Source organism: Hermetia illucens, chromosome 4 (assembly GCF_905115235.1).
Source record: "Hermetia illucens chromosome 4, iHerIll2.2.curated.20191125, whole genome shotgun sequence".
Classification (NCBI taxonomy): Eukaryota; Metazoa; Arthropoda; class Insecta; order Diptera; family Stratiomyidae; genus Hermetia; species Hermetia illucens.
The window spans coordinates 54,346,371-54,365,526 of record NC_051852.1 but is presented as its reverse complement, the minus strand read 5'-3'; the positions used below and the strand labels follow the sequence as shown (position 1 = coordinate 54,365,526).

General features: G+C 38.6%; 1 protein-coding gene across 1 annotated transcript; it reads right to left on the bottom strand.

Moving 5' to 3' along the window:
- Nucleotides 1–8,551: 8,551 nt before the first annotated feature.
- On the bottom strand, nucleotides 8,552–10,045 carry LOC119656115 (DNA-directed RNA polymerase II subunit RPB1-like). Its single transcript, XM_038062437.1, has 2 exons — nucleotides 8,833–10,045; nucleotides 8,552–8,776 (listed from the first exon to the last, which is right to left on the bottom strand). Exons 1-2 carry the CDS (start codon nucleotides 9,974–9,976, stop codon nucleotides 8,655–8,657), a joined length of 1,266 nt encoding a protein of 421 aa, XP_037918365.1. The 5' UTR covers nucleotides 9,977–10,045; the 3' UTR covers nucleotides 8,552–8,654.
- Between the last annotated feature and the right edge of the window lie 9,111 nt (nucleotides 10,046–19,156).

Below are 19,156 nucleotides of genomic sequence, written 5' to 3'. Positions count from 1 at the left end.
CTCATCATTTCCTATGTTTTACACTAAAAGGTAAGTTGAGATTTACGCTCTGCTTTTTATTTGGTGTAAAGCGAAGTTTCATCAAATCCAGACTGCTGCCTGCCTGCTCCAATTTATTTACATTAATTGGAAAGGGGCGGATATTGCAGCGGTCATTAAAAAAAATAAATAAAAAAAAAGCAAACGATGTCTGATAGCTTATGGCAATACGATTGTGGAACTGTAGATCATATGATTTTCAAACACATCTTTGAGATTATATAAACAGCTATAATCAACGAGAGAAAAGAATGGTCGCCCGGTGAAAGGTCTTTTAAGATTATGGTATCGGTAGAAGGTTGTTTGCGACGAAATTGAGGAGGTCGAATTCAATCTATTTTGACAGAAGCAGCACTGAACGAAATCACCATACAAAGTTAGTGCTGTCAGATGTTGCTTAAACTCGTGCCGGGGCATTTGAAAATCGTTGGTAATTAAGAGATTGCAAGCGTTTATTGAACTATTTCCAGCCAATAAAAATCTTTGAAAAAAAACCTAAAGTGGCTCGGAGAATACCCCCAATGTCTTCGCACAGCAGTTAAATGAAAACCATGACAGGAGGGCCCAGATAAGCTTGGCTACTTGTAGCAAATGTAAGGATGAAAGGAAAGTAGTCTGGCATACAGTGAATTTTTCATTTTTCTTTCAATTAAACGGAGATTGTTAAAATTTGTATTGAATCTTCCACTGCCTAAACACATCGTTAAAACGCCCAATTCAGCTCTTTAGGGTTTATTAATATCGCCCATTTCAATTCCTTAAGCTAAACTGTTTTTATATTAACTGTTGTTTTTTCTACCTCTAATAATTCTGCTCGTAATTGAGAGGTAGTGATGGGGATGATGGACTTTTATTTGGAACACATATAACATTTATATTGTATGAAAGGTCCCGTCCTAGTACTTAGAAAAATATTTACTAGATGCATCTGATCGAACCCATTTTTAAGGTTTGATCTTCCCCAGGTAGTGTAGGTACTGGCCATTCCAATATGATGTGAGAGGACGCGCGGTTCTCTTCATGACAAACTTTCGATATTGGACTTTCATTAAAGGTTTCCATCGTGTATAGTTGTTTTAGCTATCCACTTCATTATTATCTCGTTTTAGGCAACCAGTTTTTTTTTAGATTTCATTTAGACCTCTGTCAGGAAGAATGTGGATTTTATCAAGTTCGTATTTGCTCCTACATACAAGTTTATTGTAGATACACGTCCGCAACGAGACTTCATTTCGATAAGAAGTTTGAAACACGTTGGAGCAACAGGGCAAACAGGAGGAACGTGCCATTGCCATACCGCTCAAAGCAATATTTGATTATTTGACACGAACTGATACAATGACGAATTGCTTACAGTACAGGGCAAGCGCTGCGGTCATGGGTCGAGGAACAACGTACTTTGAACTAACATATTCCAGGCGGAAATATACGCCATTGATAAATGTGCCTCCTTCAACCTCGAAGGAACTATACGGGCCAAACATTGTTATTCTAACCGACAGCCAGTTGTAATTGCCGCGGAAATTGGAAAGAAAATTATTGCATATTCCGTAAGTACATTATCTCAAGAATATGCTCATCAAAGTTCATAATGATCGGACCATCAAGACTGAACTTATAGCAATTTACAACGCGTTATCTCGCTGCTCCAACGTGGTTGTACATAGACTTTTAAACCTTCATTACCGTGTATACTGTTTGTAGTTCCATCCTTAAGAGAAGCTATAATAGCATCCTGTGGAGTCTACCGAGGTAGTATTGTATGACCCAGGAATCAACCACTCGATATAAATAAATTAGTCATTTTTTAAAATGAAAAACGCAAACTTGAGACTTTCGATGTGGTACTAACATTTAATCTCTTAGGCAATAGTGAAAGTAGCAGCTTTAACCTACTATAACTTTTCATTTGATACCCCACATGGCTATATTCGATGAAAAAATGTACAGCCCACATTTTGGTGTATGGGGGCCTCTCTTAAGTTCAACGTGCAGCAATGAAATTCACAAAATGTGTGAGGGTCCGCAGTTCCTACGTTCCTACTAAATTTCGTTTCAGTCGGTATAGTCGTTTCTGGTATGGGAATTCCATTCTGTGAAGTCGAAGATGGGATGGGATAGATTTGTGTTTACTTTGCCGATTTTGATATACGTCTATGCCACAGCTGTCCACATGCCATAAAGTTAAAGCCTGTTGGCTGGAAACCTGGCCTTTCCTTACTATGAAATCAAAAGCTGGCAACTGCAGCAGCGTCTGTAAGGAAAGGGAGGGTGTACTCTTCACGAAAGCTGGTACTGTAATTTTTTTTTTCAGATTTTTCGGTTGGATAGGTTCTGAGAACGAAACTGTTACACTTTTTGGTGGCCATATATCAAATATGGAACCAGTTTCCAAAAGTACTGATCGAGCCATTTCATTTGATACCCCACATGATCACATTTTATGAAAAAAAAATTTGCATCCTTCATTCACATATATGGGAAGCCCCTTTACCAATTTTCGTGACAATCGGTTTAGCCGTTTTCGAATAAAATGGATCTGACAGACAGACAGACACCGACTCGATTCTAATAAGTTTTGTGTTTACATAAAACCTTAAAAACGACCAAAATTGACACCCATATATTAAAACGTGTGGCCAACTCCAAACATTTTTTTCTATCTAAAATGGGATCAGGGCGAGAGATTATAGTATGAACTAATAGATTTTTTAACATTATTCGTACATATAGATAGTATAGATAACAGCTGAAACGCTGCGCTTGGACAGCCGCTATTTTATATTTTTTATATAAAATAGCGTTAACGCCAAAGTATTATAAATTACCAATTCAAATTTCAAATAGAGAGCATTTGCCGGTTTTTGTTTCTGACAGATTAAGAAAAAAAGGCAGGTTACCTGTTTTAACAATGGGACTACCCCCTTAATTTAACAGCATTCCTTCATTTATTCTATTCAAATTCTAAATTTCTGACTGGCTTTAATGAAGTCATTGAACTTTTCTGCACCAATATGAATAACTTTTGTGAGCGCCTGATTACCTTTTATGATAATTCCTCTGTATCTATATTTGATTACCCATTCTTATGCAAACACCCACTTAATATGCGCATTGCGTAACTTCTTTTTGTGACGATGTCAGTTACTTTCTTCCCTTTTACAGCTAGAAAAGTTTGTTGGCTTCTGGATTCGTTTTCGCATATAAAATAGGAAACTACGAAATAAAATTTATAGTGCAATAATGATAAGATAATTCTGTTGATACGTAATTAAGTAAAGTTGTTAGGAAACAGATAGAGATGGAGTAAAGAATAAAAATCAATCCTAGAATTATTCCAGAATGGAATCTGCAGGATTAACTCATAAGCTTGAGCATACAATGTTGTTTATCAAATCGAGCACGTAGACTGGATGATACAGCCGTGCATTATTTACGCATATCCTTCAATAGGGACAGTTGTCTGCGTGGTTACTTTACCATACATATCTGCAACGTCTTGTTGCGGTATAATTTATCTCAATCTAAGAATGTGTAAGAGGAAATTCGACTATATTTCCTTGACACAAATAAACTACATTATATGCTCATAGTCGATTAACATTTTTTTTCATGAAAAGAGGAAGAAAGGAAAAGGAAATTAACGTTGTTTCTCATGGGCTTTTGTTGTATATTGCGGTTTGTGAAAACTTTAAAACAAGAACTCAGTTTGGGTGACAATGGCAATCATACCAATAATAAACTGAGACCCTTTACTCTATTTGGTTTTTGACAAAAGGGTTAACCTTCAGTATATGCGAAAAATTAATGCCTTATTAGTGGAGGAACGATGTTACTGCCTTATTAAAGTTTTGTGTAAAACAAAACCTCATTAAAATCGTTTACTATCTGTCTGGCTATCACATGCACCTTTCTCCAAATTGGCTACACCGATTCAAACGAAATTTTCGTAGATATATGGGAACTGCGTGAAGTTTAAACATACATATATACATATTAAATGAAAGTTCTCAATTAGTACTTTCATAGGCAGAATTTAGTCTCGATGTGAATTGCAAAGTAGGGGAGGAAGAAATGAAAAGGTGCAAACTTAAATTGAGACAAGATTCATTTACCGAACTTATCCATCACAAAAGTTTGAAAAAGGCTCAGTGTAATGTGCATATATATGAAATCTAGGCCTCAAAATAAATACCATTCCGATATCTGCTCAAATGAACTTAATTATAGTATATTACCACCTTTTTGAAATTGGCCGTTCATCCTAGTAGTACCAAGTTATGCAGTAGCGTAGAGGATAGTATCGCGCATAATACTGGAAATTTTCGTTAAAATCCGACTATTAGTTTCAATGTTACAACTGTTCAAACTTATCAATTACTATGTTGCATCTACAGTCATATAAATAAGATGCTAACATCATAATTAAGAAGAAAAATTGTCATACAAGTAAAATACTAAAGTTCCATGCATGAAAAAAAGTTTGGCTGTACGTTTTCGGTGAACTTCTGCACGCTTGCTAAAAATGTTGATCTGCTAATCTGAAACGTATGAAGTTGACTATTATCGATACAATACTTTCCAGTGCAAAGTTTTAGGTAAATGGCTTTTGAAAAAATATATTATATTGAACTTTTAACTATGTACAAGTGAAACTGTCATGCATTCAAGGTTCCTCACATAACGTCACAAAAAACCTTTCATATCTGAAGCGCTCCCGGTCTCCCGGCTTTTTTCCAATTAGCTTAATTGCTAGAAAGGCTAAAATGTATTATCAAGAATATAATCTTTATTAAGAAAACAATTTAAATTGAAAAATTTAAAAAAGACATTAATTCAAGGCCAGTACTGCTTTCACCTGGTGAAATAGCGATTACTAAATACCCTTTTAGATCCAGGTAGGTAAACAAAGTGGCAGCAAGAAATGAGAAAATGTGAATAGTAAATACACTTAGTTCTCTCAGATCTCGCGCTCTAAATTTAGACCTTCAACTTCTTTATATCGTAAAATCTCAAAACAGTTGAGCGATTTCGGTGAATGCATTACGTTGAACATGAAGTGGAACAACTCACTGCGGAAGCTGGCATTTCGAAAAGAACGCGACGTCATTCTCAATTGACAGAAAAGTTCATTCAAAAGCATCAGCGACAAGCACGGGCAGGCAGGTTCACTCGTAGAACATAGGAAGGATATTGTGGACAGCGAAGTTTCATAACCGTCCGGAGAAAAGAAGACCGTCCATCTTCGAAAATGAGCGAGAAGACATCGACCTTTGTGAAAGAGCGTGCAAGAGAATGGTTATTATTTAATGTCTTACGCACCCTTTCACCTCAAAAAAACAAGTTTACCTCTCTGAATTATTTTCGGATTGGATTCTATAAATTGATATAATTCTTTCTGGGTTGCATTAATACTCTTTTGAAATACAATAAAAAAAATATTAATTTTGCCTGATCCAATATGGATTGTTGTGCCAACGATTATTATTATTATTATTAATTTTGCACTGCCAATGTTATAAAAAATGTTTTAAACAAAGGTAGTCCCACTGCATTGTAAAAATCCGCAGTTTGGATGGTGTGAAACCAAAAATTCCAAACAATTAATGATCAGTAGACAAGGCGTCCCTACCTCAATCAATTTTTTTTATTAAAAAAATGAAATAATGGACCGTGGAAGAAAATATCAACGAAACCACTTTAGCTTGATCATGGTTGGCACGATAGCCACATATTTATACAATATGCTGTTAAAATTTCCAGTGAATCTATTAATTAGTTTCGGAAAAATTTGCAACGTACCGTTCAGAAAAGTCATTTTGAGAAAAACGCATTGATTTTTTTTAGTGGATACGACAATGTTTCACCGTAGAGTAGACCTAGATCTAGAAAATTTCACTTGATCCACTTTTATCGTAAAAATCGGTATGCGATCTATGCCTGCCTAAATAAGGAATTCCAGACACCCCGATTTTGCTCCTAGGTCCACCAATTCGATATACCTAAAAGCTCTCTGATGTCCTGGCCTACGCCATTATTCCATCTGAGGCAGGGTCTGCCACGTCTTCTTTTTCTACCATATCTACCCTTATAGACTTTCCGGGCATCCTCTCAGATGCGGATGAAGTGACCCGCCCATCGTAACTTATTGAGCCGGATTTTGTCCACAACCAGATGGCCATGGTATCGTTCAGAGATTTCTTCGAAATTCAATCTGCTACTCCACTTTTATCCTTCTACATTGAGTCGTAGTTCTTTTGAGGAGCCAAAACTAAATAACTCGCTGGGGGGAATGTAGGTGGTCCCGTGGCGACTCACAAAAATCGTTATAATTATAAAAGTACCATTCGGATCTTCAATTTCGAAAAATGCTTAATAAAGAAAAACAATATAAGACGTTTATGACGTCATCAGCAGATAAATTGAACTCTTATGAACGGCGGAGTTGGTGTTTCGAAAAACATATATCAAGGAATATTTAGAATTTTTGGTTTTGTACAAATAGAAATAGGATGAACACAAAACCTTTATACGTGAAAAGTCTAGCTCCCGGTATTCCGACTTGTAAAAAGTGCTGGGGTTGGAAGACTCCTTAAACCTAAGTACCCTCGATACCTATAGGTCACATTTAGAACTTTTTTGTCACATTTTTCGATATCTTAATTTTTTCGCTTCCCACAATACAATACTGTCTGTTATAGTCAAAATGAACTTAAAATTATCAAACAAGGTAAATTTAATGGACAGACAATTCAAGTGTTTCAAGCAAGCAGCATTTCGGAGCGGAATCTAGAAGAGAAAAACGATAAGTATGTATAAAAAGTAGACGACATGCGGTTTCATCCAGGACAAAGGAAACTCATCAAACGTGCCCGAAGTGGTCATAAAATGTTATTTACCCCTTTATATATATTCATAAACATGACGTGAGTATGAATTATAGTCAGAGCAAAAACCGCTTTGTAAATTCAGGCCTAACATTTAAATGTTTAGGAATTGAGGGAGGTAAGTCGTAAATTTTTTTTTTAAATTGAGTGCTAACGCAACGAAATAGGAGAACGTTTAGGATGAAACGACAATAGTAGTAGATATGGAATTGAGTAGCGGTGTTAGTGAAGTCATCGGCTTCAAGAAAATGTTTATGTGTATCGGTATCGCATATTCATGTAGTCTCTTGACATACTGTTGCGAAAATTAGTTTACAGTAATTTAATCATATTGCTCTGGGTAGGTGCATAGATGTGGCCGCTACCAATTAGCGCTGTGGTGCGCCGTTTTGATGCCACAAGCTGTTAAAACTATGAATGCTGTGGAAAGGGAAAGAAGGACACAATCAGACCGTATCCTTTACGAAGGATAACAGCTGCCCTGTTCCGCAACTGGAGACATCTTTGAGGTCTCCAAAGAATTACTTACCTAGTGTCCGCAGCCTGACTTTAGCTCGAGTTGATTTAAAACGATTTTTAAATTGTATCACGCTTAAAAATTTAATTGCTTCTAACATGGACAAATAACAGAATTTTCAGGCAATAATTACCATATACGGTGACATAAATGCTAGGTCCTCTTTACAACAAAATATTAATTTTTAAATTTCTTTTCATTAGTGAAAATTTCGAATTCTAGCTGACCCGCGCGACTTCAGCTTTCCTCTTCTGTATCTCTCCTCTCTCTTGTTTACAAAGGAATTGCGATTAGGAACGCGAAAACTATTTGTTCCGCAGTACAGTTTAATTCAACACTATCTGACCCACTGCTGCAAACTTATCGTGTTTGATATGTTTGGTCCAGAACAGGGATCGGTGAATGTATCTTACAATGATTTCAATCGGCCAGGACCATAACCTTCCTCACTAAACTTCACAGCTACGACATTTAGCTATTGAAAACAACTTTTGATTATTTGTTGAATGTGCATATTCTCTTTGACAACGGTATCGAATCCTCAAAAAATACTTGCTTTCTCCAACTTGAGCGAGAATTTCAGCGATATTGGCTGGTTATTATGGGCCTAAGCGAAATGAGGTGGTGGGATTCTGGTGAATGAAGCAATGTTCTTTTGTACTCTAGAAAATCTATCAGTACTAGACGACTAGGAGAATCTGATATCAGCCGGTTGCTGACGGCTGACGGATTGGGGAGCACGATAATTGTGACTTGCTGTACACCAACGCAAATTTCCAATAAAGGGGAGAATGATGCTTCCTATGAGCAACTACCCGTAGTTCTAGCTCCTTAAAGGTTACACTATGATGGTGACAGGTAATCTGAATGCGAAGACAGGCTCTAATAACACCTTTCTCGATGATGTAATGTAATTGACGATTTCGTGATCAACCATCGATTTAGTTGATTCATTGAAATATTACAACAACTGTAATCAGCGCTGGTGCAGATAAGATACCAACTAGAAAAAAAACACTTTATACTGGCAGCGTTAATTCTTCAGGGTTTCTTTTTGTACACATTGCACAGAACATAAAACTAATTCCAGAATACAAAAAAAATCACATAAAGTCATAATACAAATCTTTTTCTTAACAAAAATTCAAACAAACATCTTAAATTAAATAGACATAACAGATAAAAACCCTATACTAACTTTGTATTTATTGCTATAAAGGAACATCGTAGCTGGATAAGGCAGGATACGAATATGGGTTTCTATTCACTGGCGTTGACTGAGTATTAATAGGGCGACTCAGTTGGTCGGTACCCGCTTGGCTATTTTGGTTTCCTAAATTCATTTATTTAATAATATGAAACCGAAAACATTTTATACTGAAAAATTACCTTGAAAGAAGGGAGTATTCGTAGGCGAGAATCCACTTGGAGGAAACGCGGCACCATGCCCAAAGCTATCACCGGAAAGTGAGCTGCCCACGTTAGGAGCATCAAAAGGAGGAAGTAGCGTAATAGCTGGTCTATTCACGGATGTTGGTGAACCGGAAGAAGGTCTATTCGGGATTACTGGACGCCAAGAGTCTCCAATTGCGGTGGTTGGTGCTGTTGGTGTTGGTGTTAAGGAAGATGGGATGAATGCATTGATTGGTTTTAGAGTACCAGCATCAATTAAAGGTGGTAAAAGCGTGAGTTCGGGTTGCAAGAGCGGAGTTTGAGACTGTATCGATGGAATCTGAGGTTGCACCGAGGGAGGCTGCACTGAAGGACTTTGGGGTTGCAATGATGGCGTTTGGGGACGAGACACAGGAATCTGTGGTTGTAACCCGGGAATCTGAGGTTGTAATCCAGGAATCTGAGACTGTATACCAGGAATCTGAGGTTGTAGCCCAGGAATCTGAGGCTGCACCGACGGCACCTGATGTTGCACCGATGGTGTCTGAGGCCGCGTTGACGACAGTGGAGGCTGAACTGAAGAAGCAGGAGGCTGTGCTGAAGGAACTGAAGGCTGAAGAGATAAAATCGATGGATGCACGAATGGGACCTGTGATTGAACTACCGGAAATTGTGGTTGCAGCAATGGCACCTGAGGTTGTAACAACGGAACTTCAGGCGTTAGCTGTGGAATTTCAGGACTTAGGAGCGGAACGTTGAATCCCGCTGCAGAGAAAATGGGCTTACTAACTAAAGCCGGTACTTTTGGAACGTGGAATGTATTTAAGGTGGAAACAGTGGCAGGAGCTGCTGCAAAAAGTGATAGTGGTTTATAGTGTATCCTGTTTGCTCCATATGAGAACCTCGGATAATTCACATTATATGATACACTTGTTGCACCGCCATAAGTTAATCCATAATGAGTCCGTGGGTATTGTGATATAATACTTTGATGACCACTTAACGGCACGAAAGAATATGGTAGCAAATTGTTGTGGACGGCATAGCGTTTGTTCACGACTTTCTCTATTGCACGTTTACTTTCCGACAAGTTCGCGTTGACGAAAACAAAAAGAATACAAATGAACACTTTAAAATCCATAGTTCCAATTGGTGTGTTAGTAACTATCCATTGTAAATATCAAAACCGGACTGAAGTGTATCGATTACTTCCTATTCTATTTATAAAGGCGACCAGGTTTGCCCCGCTTTGTTTATTAAAATTCTAGCGACGAATTAATGGTAATTTTGAATATTCACTTTCGATTTCTTCACAGACATATGTACAGGTACGTGTACTTACCGATGTCGTGAAGTGTTTCCATACATTTTGTATTTTATGATTGAGCATTTAATTCCAACTGTTGGACACTGCTTCGATGAGGTAGCCGCTGGTTTCAAAAATATATAATGTATTTAAAGATATATGGGGGTGTGGACGTAAGATTTCCTAAGCGTTAATACCGTACTTTGCTTTGAAGTCACGAACTTTAGCTACTTATGCATTTCGTGACATATTCGCAAGCGTAGATATATGTACATTCGGTTTTCCCATCTCCTCCATCAGAACATCTTCTATCTGTTGGAAGAACTACATAAATGAACGTCGCTTTACCCAATTCTAATGATGTATTGTTGAGAGTGGTCGTTACTTATATGTATTTAAATTGTATTCAACTTGGATACAAAGTATTTTCTTATTTCGTCCCAATTGTGAAGATTCGACTCAATTTCAGATCGATTCTTGAATTTCAAGTGCTCACAATTCTTTTGCAATGACGAGAAGTGTGAAAAATTCTTCAATGCCACGCGAACTTTTGTTTCTAGCCCGAACTGCATTAACAGTGAACTGAAATTTATATAGTTTGGATATGCCGAAAGAATTTTCTACAAGAAAAGTTGAACTGGATTGGAATTTCAATGAATATAAATATTTTGGGATTAACACTCAACGAATACACAAACTAGGCGAATAAATAGCCCAAGCAATAGACGAGGCAGTTTATAGATTGAAATAATGTATTCAATGATTCAATTCTAATCCGAGGGAACTAATTTCTGTGGCACACAAAGCTGCCGTCTTAATTTTGCTCCGTTTTATAAACTTCATTATTCATATTTCATCCTGCTACCAGGACAAAATTAGCAAGATCCTCTTATATGAAACAACTAATTTTAGTGTATGTTTTACCATAGAATGAAAGCGTTGCATTGCTGAATTGTTACAAAGTTGCTTATATATTCTAGTGTTGTTTTTAAGGTTTTGTGCCGGTCTTAGTTTTGATATCTGTTGGAAAGGTGAGGAGTGCGGGGGCCGAAAATGATCATTTCTTTCACGGACTCATTCTCAGAAACTACCCAACCGAAAAATCTGACAAAAATCAGGACTGCTACTATCTGGTGCCTAGGCTCCGAAATATCCTTCATGCCGTTAATTGAAGTTAGTTTTTAGTAATTGGCCGCAAAATCCCCCTTTTGCTCATCCTAGAAACACCAAATTGTAGCAATATACCCTATAAGATAGAGCATAATCCTACCAAGTTTGATGGAAATTGCACTATTACTAACAAAGTTATAATAGGTCAAATTTGTCACTTCTGTGCAAATGCAAGACTTTGAATGTCAGTATCACGGGAAAGCGGGTATTCTTATATAATATATGCATATATTACGTGCTAGGCTCTAATCGGACAAATGCCTCCCCAATATTGTTTTATAAGACATAAACAAAACCTTTCATAACTGAAGCGTCGGGCTTCCGGTTTCCCGACTTGTTATTGTTGTAAGAAAGGAACCAAATTGAGTTCTCTTTCTGATATTGGGTCAGGTCAGGCCACTCTGTGGACAGGATTTAAAATAGGACCTTTATAAATACTTTACAATGTATCAGATGGTGTGAATTTTACTCTACAGGGTAGGGTCATCTTTTTGCATCTGTAGTGCTCTTCACAACGATATGCATATTGTGCATGTTTCGAACCTAAAGATTATTCTACTGCCCATAAAATAGAGCACCTGCTGCATTTCCCATCTAAAGTAGATAAATGTTGGAGTAATATCCTCTATACAGACCTGACTGAACCCCTATATTAGAATTTGATAGTTTGTTATCTGATATAGTGTTCAGTATGAAAACATTCATGGGCATATCAACTTTTGCAACACCCAAACCAAGAGGAAATATTTCTTACCTAGCGATTCCAATCACTTGTCTTTTTTCTCAACGCAATACACAATCAGCTGAATTTGGGATTGTAGATCATTTTTAGAGCATACATTGATGCTGGCAAAGATCGTTGACCTCAACCTGTGACTTAAAGAGGGTACAAAAGCAATATGGTTTGGAAAGTATATTTAAAGAAATAACTACTTACCATAAAATGGTATGGCCCTATTTTTTGAGCGCAACTATGATAATCGCCTACGGGTTGGTTCTCTCCGGCATCGTCTGGTTAACATGTGCCGCTTTCACGATCCTTTTCACTTTAAGCAATTAGAAACGTTTCTTATTGCGCGGGTAACGGTTTTATCTCCCTCTATTGACAACCACAAGAGGAGGCAACCACGATGCGCGAGAGCTCTGAACAATGACAAAAGGAATCAATTTCCTTCTATTCCATCACACTGGTCACGAAAGCATAAATGGCTGTAAATGGAAATAAGTTCTACATCGTATATTGTATCAGCGAAGAGCAACTTCAAAAATGGAAGGAAAAGTTTACCACGATTCTCAATCATACATGGTTGCCATTTAGCCCTTGGTGGGGTATAGTGCGTCAACCACACTTACGCGCCATTGCTCGTGATTAGCGAAATACGCTTCAGCTCCCCCCATAACTTCCCGAGATTCCCGTACGCCCCCTTTGCGTTTATGCGTCGAGTGCCCTTGGGTCGACCTACTCGTCTACCATCTTGGGAGAGTGGGTTCCACTGCATGTCGTGGCCAGGAACGCATTTGCCGCCCATCCTTTATGTGTGACCTATCTATCCACTGCCACTTTCGCTTTCCGATCACATCGCGTACGGGTGCCAGGCCTCTGCACCAATCAAGTCCTTCCTCCTACTGTCACACTCACGGGTGCTTCCTTTGAAATTTTAACATTTATCCCTTCTTCCACTCTCTGGGAAAGGAGGATTCCCAGAATTTCTGTATGAGGGACAGTAAGAGATCTGCAATAACAGGTGCGGCAATAAATAACTCTGCGAGAAAATCGTCAAGCCCAGCAACTTTATTCCGTTTGAGTGCATTGATGAGATGATTTCTATTCTGCTTGGAGGAATAGTCCATATCCGCATGTTACGATAACTAGTCATTTCATCCACAAAAGGCGGAACGTCAACGGATTTGATACAATCCATCCATAAGAGGCGGAACTTCAGCGAATATAATACGACTAGAAACCGTGGTGAAGTGTTCTTTCCAACTCTTCAGCTGCTCGTCATTGTGCATGGGGAGCCGATCGTTAACTTCCTTTATAGGACTATTGAAAAATTTGCGACCAATTGCAAATTCTACCGTGATGTGGTATACACTTCTAAAATCATAGCATTCTGCGGTATCTCCCGCTTCCCTAACCAGCGTAATAACAGATTCCCTTTTGTCACGGCGCAGACTACGCTGAACTTCCTGGGATTTCGCACGGTATCAGAGTTCGAGCGGCCCAACAATCATCGATATTCTCAGGCGAGTTACTCAGTGTATCTGCCGGTCGATGTTGAACTTGGGATCCCGCAGCTCTCCAACAATGCTAGTAATGGCGGATATAATACGCAAGCGAAGGTAAGCGATGGTGATCCTTTTCGAGGCCGATGTCAACGCTTGCTGTTGATCGCAATGTGATTAACCACTTGTTAATCTGATTGCTCGTACGGTGTTGGTCAGTTGAAACAAACTCTGTACTACCAATGACGTGGTGGAAACTGCAGATCTCTACAAACTTCTTATATATATCTTTACGGTCGTCGAAACCTTGTTTCCTCAACACATGTCCGAGCAAGATGTTGTCAGAGCCCACCTTGGCATTCAGATCACCCATCACGATCATTATGTTTCCGTTAAACATTTGGCACACAGAACGCGATTTGTTGCACCGATTGACAATGTGGCATTGTCACACAATGACATATCTTGTGAGTGATGCAGTATTATGATTGCTTTCTAACGAGTAACTTTAGTGGCATCAAATATTTCTCACAAATTTTGAGTAAAAATGAATAAATTAAACGAGTTGATAAGATTATTTCTTTTATTGGCTACGAATTTGTTTAAAAAAAATACAGACACACTATTTCGGGGACCAACTGCCGCCTTGTTTACTTTCAGAAAAAAAGAAAATATTGAAGTCCCCGAAATACTTAGCCAATAAAGGAAATATCCTCTCCACCCTTTTAATTTTACTTAAACGTTTGCTAACCAAGCACCTAACTCAAACCAAAAATTAGCAGTTCAGACGATGCATAGTGATTTCAATGCAATAGAAGAAAAAAACAATGTTAGGTGCATGAGATACAGGAAAGAAAAATACCATCGTCTCGGTTATGAACTGCATCACATGAAGATAGGTTTTTCTAGTATTTCCATTTATCTTGAGAAATTTTCAAAAAATTGCATCACCCACGTTGTGTGTGGCATGTTCAATGACAGATCGCTGCGGGCAGAGATCACCGGTCGCCGCGGCAGACCGCAATCTGTGTGGCGAAGACTTTAGGAAACCTTTCCTGAACTGCGTGTAATTCCTCGTAGAAAGCGTTCTTTTCCACTATATCGGAAGTCTCTGTGGGTGCATAGCGCTGTACAATTATGATGCTCGTTATTCTCGACCGGAATCTTGCAGTTTGTTAGAAACCGGTTCCCAGATTAAGAGAGCGCAGCTTGCGGCAGTCGTCAGAAACAACCTGATACCGGATTCACGTAGTAGCACTACTTAGCTTTCCGGAGTACAAAAGCACATTGCCCTAACGGTGGCAAAAGGGAGGGGAGTACTCTCCAGAGTCACAACATCTTACTTCGCTTAGGTCCGGAATATCCAGGTTATATCGTTGAAATTCTCTGAGCATCCTCGAAAACGTTTTCGATTAGCGTATGAGCATTCCAGAAATCAGTCATAATCCGTTTTGAATAGCCATGAGGTCAGTCCCTATCCTATATGTTACTGGCATTTCGGTACCAATAAAGTTTGGAAATTTGCAGGTTTTTAACCCACAATTTTCGATCCCTTTTAGTTGCCTTTCACGACGAGCAGGAAATACTTGGAGTGTATTCTTAAGCCCCAATTCACAGGGTCTACTTATTTATTATTATATTATTAGTAATATACTACAATGGTAATGGATAAAGCAATAAAAAATTAAAATCCCGTATGCGTCTGTTTCTTATTATACTGATAAACCATAGCCACTCAAACACTAACTTAAATAGAAGCCTGACCAGCAGCTACATTTACCGAACAGATAAAGTAGCATCCGTTCGGCATCATACTCGCCTGGGTCACACTGAGCTTAAGATGTGATTTTTAATATTTATGAAAATCTCATTTCGCTATATGATGGTAAATATTTTTTTTTTTTTGTTTTCTGTTCCGCAAGCTTATCTTCATATGTGTACAACCCGACAACTTTAGACAAAATATCGTAACTACAAAACCTTTACAAAATATCGTAACTACAACCAATGCTACGAGTATCTTTGCTTTATCCCCTACCGTGATTTGGTGATGGGATGCCAAGAGAAACTCCTTAAATCCATCCGTTTTTTTAGCTATTTACAGGCAATAAGATTACCGAAGAACCTCCCAAAATGGTTCCAGTTGACCGAAATTGAAATCGGTAACCAATTTTATGATTTCAATCGTAAGATCAGATTCAAATCTCACTGATGGCAGAGGGATTTTTATCGTGATTTGACGACGGAAACCAGTCGACTCAGCTGCGAATGAGTACCTGAGTCAAATCAGGATAATAATCTCTGGCGAGTGCAGTGCTGACGACATTGCCTCCTACAGTGTTCTGTAGCGTACCGCTACGGTCTTGAATGAAGTGCTCTAACACACTTCAAGGTCCTGATTCAGTATAGATTGTTGCGTCAACGATTATTATTAATCGTAAGATCACTTCAGGATATCAACCAGCATCTAGACATCAACTGCTCATAGCAATTCTTACCTTTTTTAGAGCTTTCCCATATTGCTTGAAAATAGCTCGCCTGAGGCCTTGCCGCGAACGAGTTATAAGGTTTTTCTTCTGGACTCGAAACTTTACTCCCCATATCCTACTATAAATTTCCAGTAGCTCTTCTCTGTTTACTATTATCTCCCTTGTTGAGGCATTATCACAACCACCAACAACGTATATTCGCCTCTAAGCAGAGTCTTTCAAGATTTCCCTTGACTAACATGATGTTTCTTTAGATTTTCTTATAGACTTCTTTCTACTGTCCGAATAAAAGTTAGGCAGTCCATAATTCCGGTAAAAGTTTTGTTTTCTGCTTTCTATTTTGTCCAATTTTGTTCGTTAGAAAGCCCTCTCTTATTTAACCACATTTTGTTTGGTGTAAAGCTCTCTCTGATTTAACCACACCTATGAAAATTTTAATGGATTATTGCTTTTGTTGACCAGCTTGGCGGCCTCCTCTTTTTTTCCTTGTAGGTTTCATACCGATTCTTCCTTAGGTAGAACGAAATAATCTTGGAATATTACTTCTTCATTTTCTTCAGCCTTTGTCCCGTGAATATTACTAATGTGCTGAAACATGTTATGCATCAGCGCAGCTCCAAAGAATGTCAGTTCTACAACTGAGCCACATCCTTCTTTTCGGTACTCAATTATATCATTTTCATTTGCGAGTCCAACTGTGCAAAACTTAACAATGATCTGCGATTATTTGAGTTTCTGCTGGCCATCAGCAATACAGGGACTTCGAACAGCAGGCTGCAGAAGCATGTTCCCGGCTGTACACCTATAGCTTAAAATAAAGCCGCCTGTTGCAATCCCATATTGTTTAGCCACCAGACGTTCACTTCAGAAGTGGTCTGGGAATAAAACCCCAAACGGCTTCAAAAAAAACTCAAGGTTGGCTTTTATTCTATCCTTACAATAAGGGGACCGTCTGGTATCTATACATATCTTTTTGACACAAGAAAGTATATATACATATTGAATTATACACAAAAAAAATGTTTTTATGGCGGCGATATGACTACCTCAAAAAATCATTAGTTTGACGCAATATCTCTGCCTTTGAAAGAATACAGGACTCCGAATGCCTAATCCTGCGCTTCCAAGAATCAGATGTCAACCGAAAGTCCATAAGGAAGGGGATGAGATGCGCAAAATCATTGCCGACTCGAACTCACCGACGTACAACATCTCCAAGTGATTGATTAATGAGTCCCAGACCCTTAGGACGACGAATAGTAAGTACTCAGTTGCTAACTCCCATGAATTAATACAGAAGCTGCAAAGCATTGAGAAGATGGGTGATGACGAGGTGATGGTGTCGTTCGATGTAAAGGCATTGTTTCCCAACACGCCAGTGAAACAGTCAATTTTCGAACTCGAGAGATGGCAGTTTGGATCTGGCCCGAAATAGAAAAGAAAAGTTCGTATCTATGCAAACCTTGCCAGGCTCTCTGCATGAACGAAAACTATTTTACATTTCGGAAGAGATTCTACAAAACTACTTCGGGAGTAGCGATGGGGAACCCCCTCTCGCCGTTACTCACTAAAAGGATCATGTCATCAATCGAAGAAGAAATTGAATCGAGGAGAATAATGCCTAAAGTATGGTTTAGGTATGTAGGCGACGTATTTGCGATTGTTAGAAGATTGATCATAAAATCGAGCTTACACTAGAGGTAAAAAAGGATGGAGCTCTACCTTTCCTGGATCTAAATATCGTCAACTCTAGCGGAAAGCTTAAGTTCGAGATATACCGTAAACCTACAGCAACGTAGAGAACGATACCAGCAACTTCACACCACACATTTTTCCAAAAAATGGCTGCTTATAATTACATGATTCACCGACTGATCACATACCCTCTTTCAGAATACGGTTTCAATAAGAAACGACAGTATATCATTGACACCGCTATTAAGAATGGGTATAATCCTCAGACTATTGGAAAATTGATTGGAAGGAAAGTCAAGCAACACAATAGGCAAGCCTATACAACACTAATTTCGCAGCAGAAGGAGGTAACCACCAGACGAATAAGTATCCCGTATTTTTACCTATTTAACAACATCAGGAATTGGGTAAAAAAGTACCAACTCGAAGTCGTAGGTTCGAGTCGATAGTCCACCTTGCGGAATTTACTGGGAAGCATCAAGGATCCTTTGGCAGCGGAGGAAAAAAGCGGGATCTATCGAATAACGTGCAGCGATTGTAATAAAATATACATAGGACAGACTAAACGCCTGATAACGATTAAATTGAATAAACAGATCAAGGAAGCGGTAAGTAGTGTTCGCAAACAAAAGTCGTGCATAAGATCATCAGTGGCAGCGCACATAGTGGAGGAAGCCCACACCATTCAACGCGAAAATCTTGAACTCTTGCGTCATACAAACTGAACGACTGGACTCTTGGGAAAGTCTAAAAATTTTGAGAGAAGACGGCACCTTATTAAACACAGATTCCCGTAATTGCCCCTCAAAATTAATAAGACTCGCCGCGGTAATTAACAGGTAATTAGGTTAATAATTTAATGTTGTTTCTTTTTGTTGTCAAAAAAGTAATGTAGGTAATTAGCGTTTAAGTATAAATAAAACCATATAATCGCAATTATTTTCAGTAGCTTTGAACCGATGAAGGGGGTAAGTTGCTCCCGAAATATATATGTGTATGCATATATATTTCGGGAGCAAAATAAAATAGAATTTTAGTTTGGAGTAAGCTACTGGACTATGAAAGTTGAATCGGAAAACAAGGACTAGAATACTCCAACGCATTTAAACTGAGCAAAGGAACTGCTCATACTCTTTTGAAATACAATAAAAAAAATATTAATTTTGCCGGATAGCTGAGTGGTTAGAGCGCAAGGCTGTCGTACGGAAGGTCGCGGTTCAAATCTCGCTGGTGGCAGAGGGATTTGTATCGTGATTTGACGTCGGATACCAGTCGACTCAGCTGTGAATGAGTACCTGAGTCAAATCAGGGTAATAATCTCGGGCGAGCGCAATGCTGACCACATTGTCTCCTACAGTCTACTGTAGTGTACCGTTACGGTCTTGAATGAAGTGCTCTAACACACTTCAAGGCCCTGATCCAATATGGATTGTTG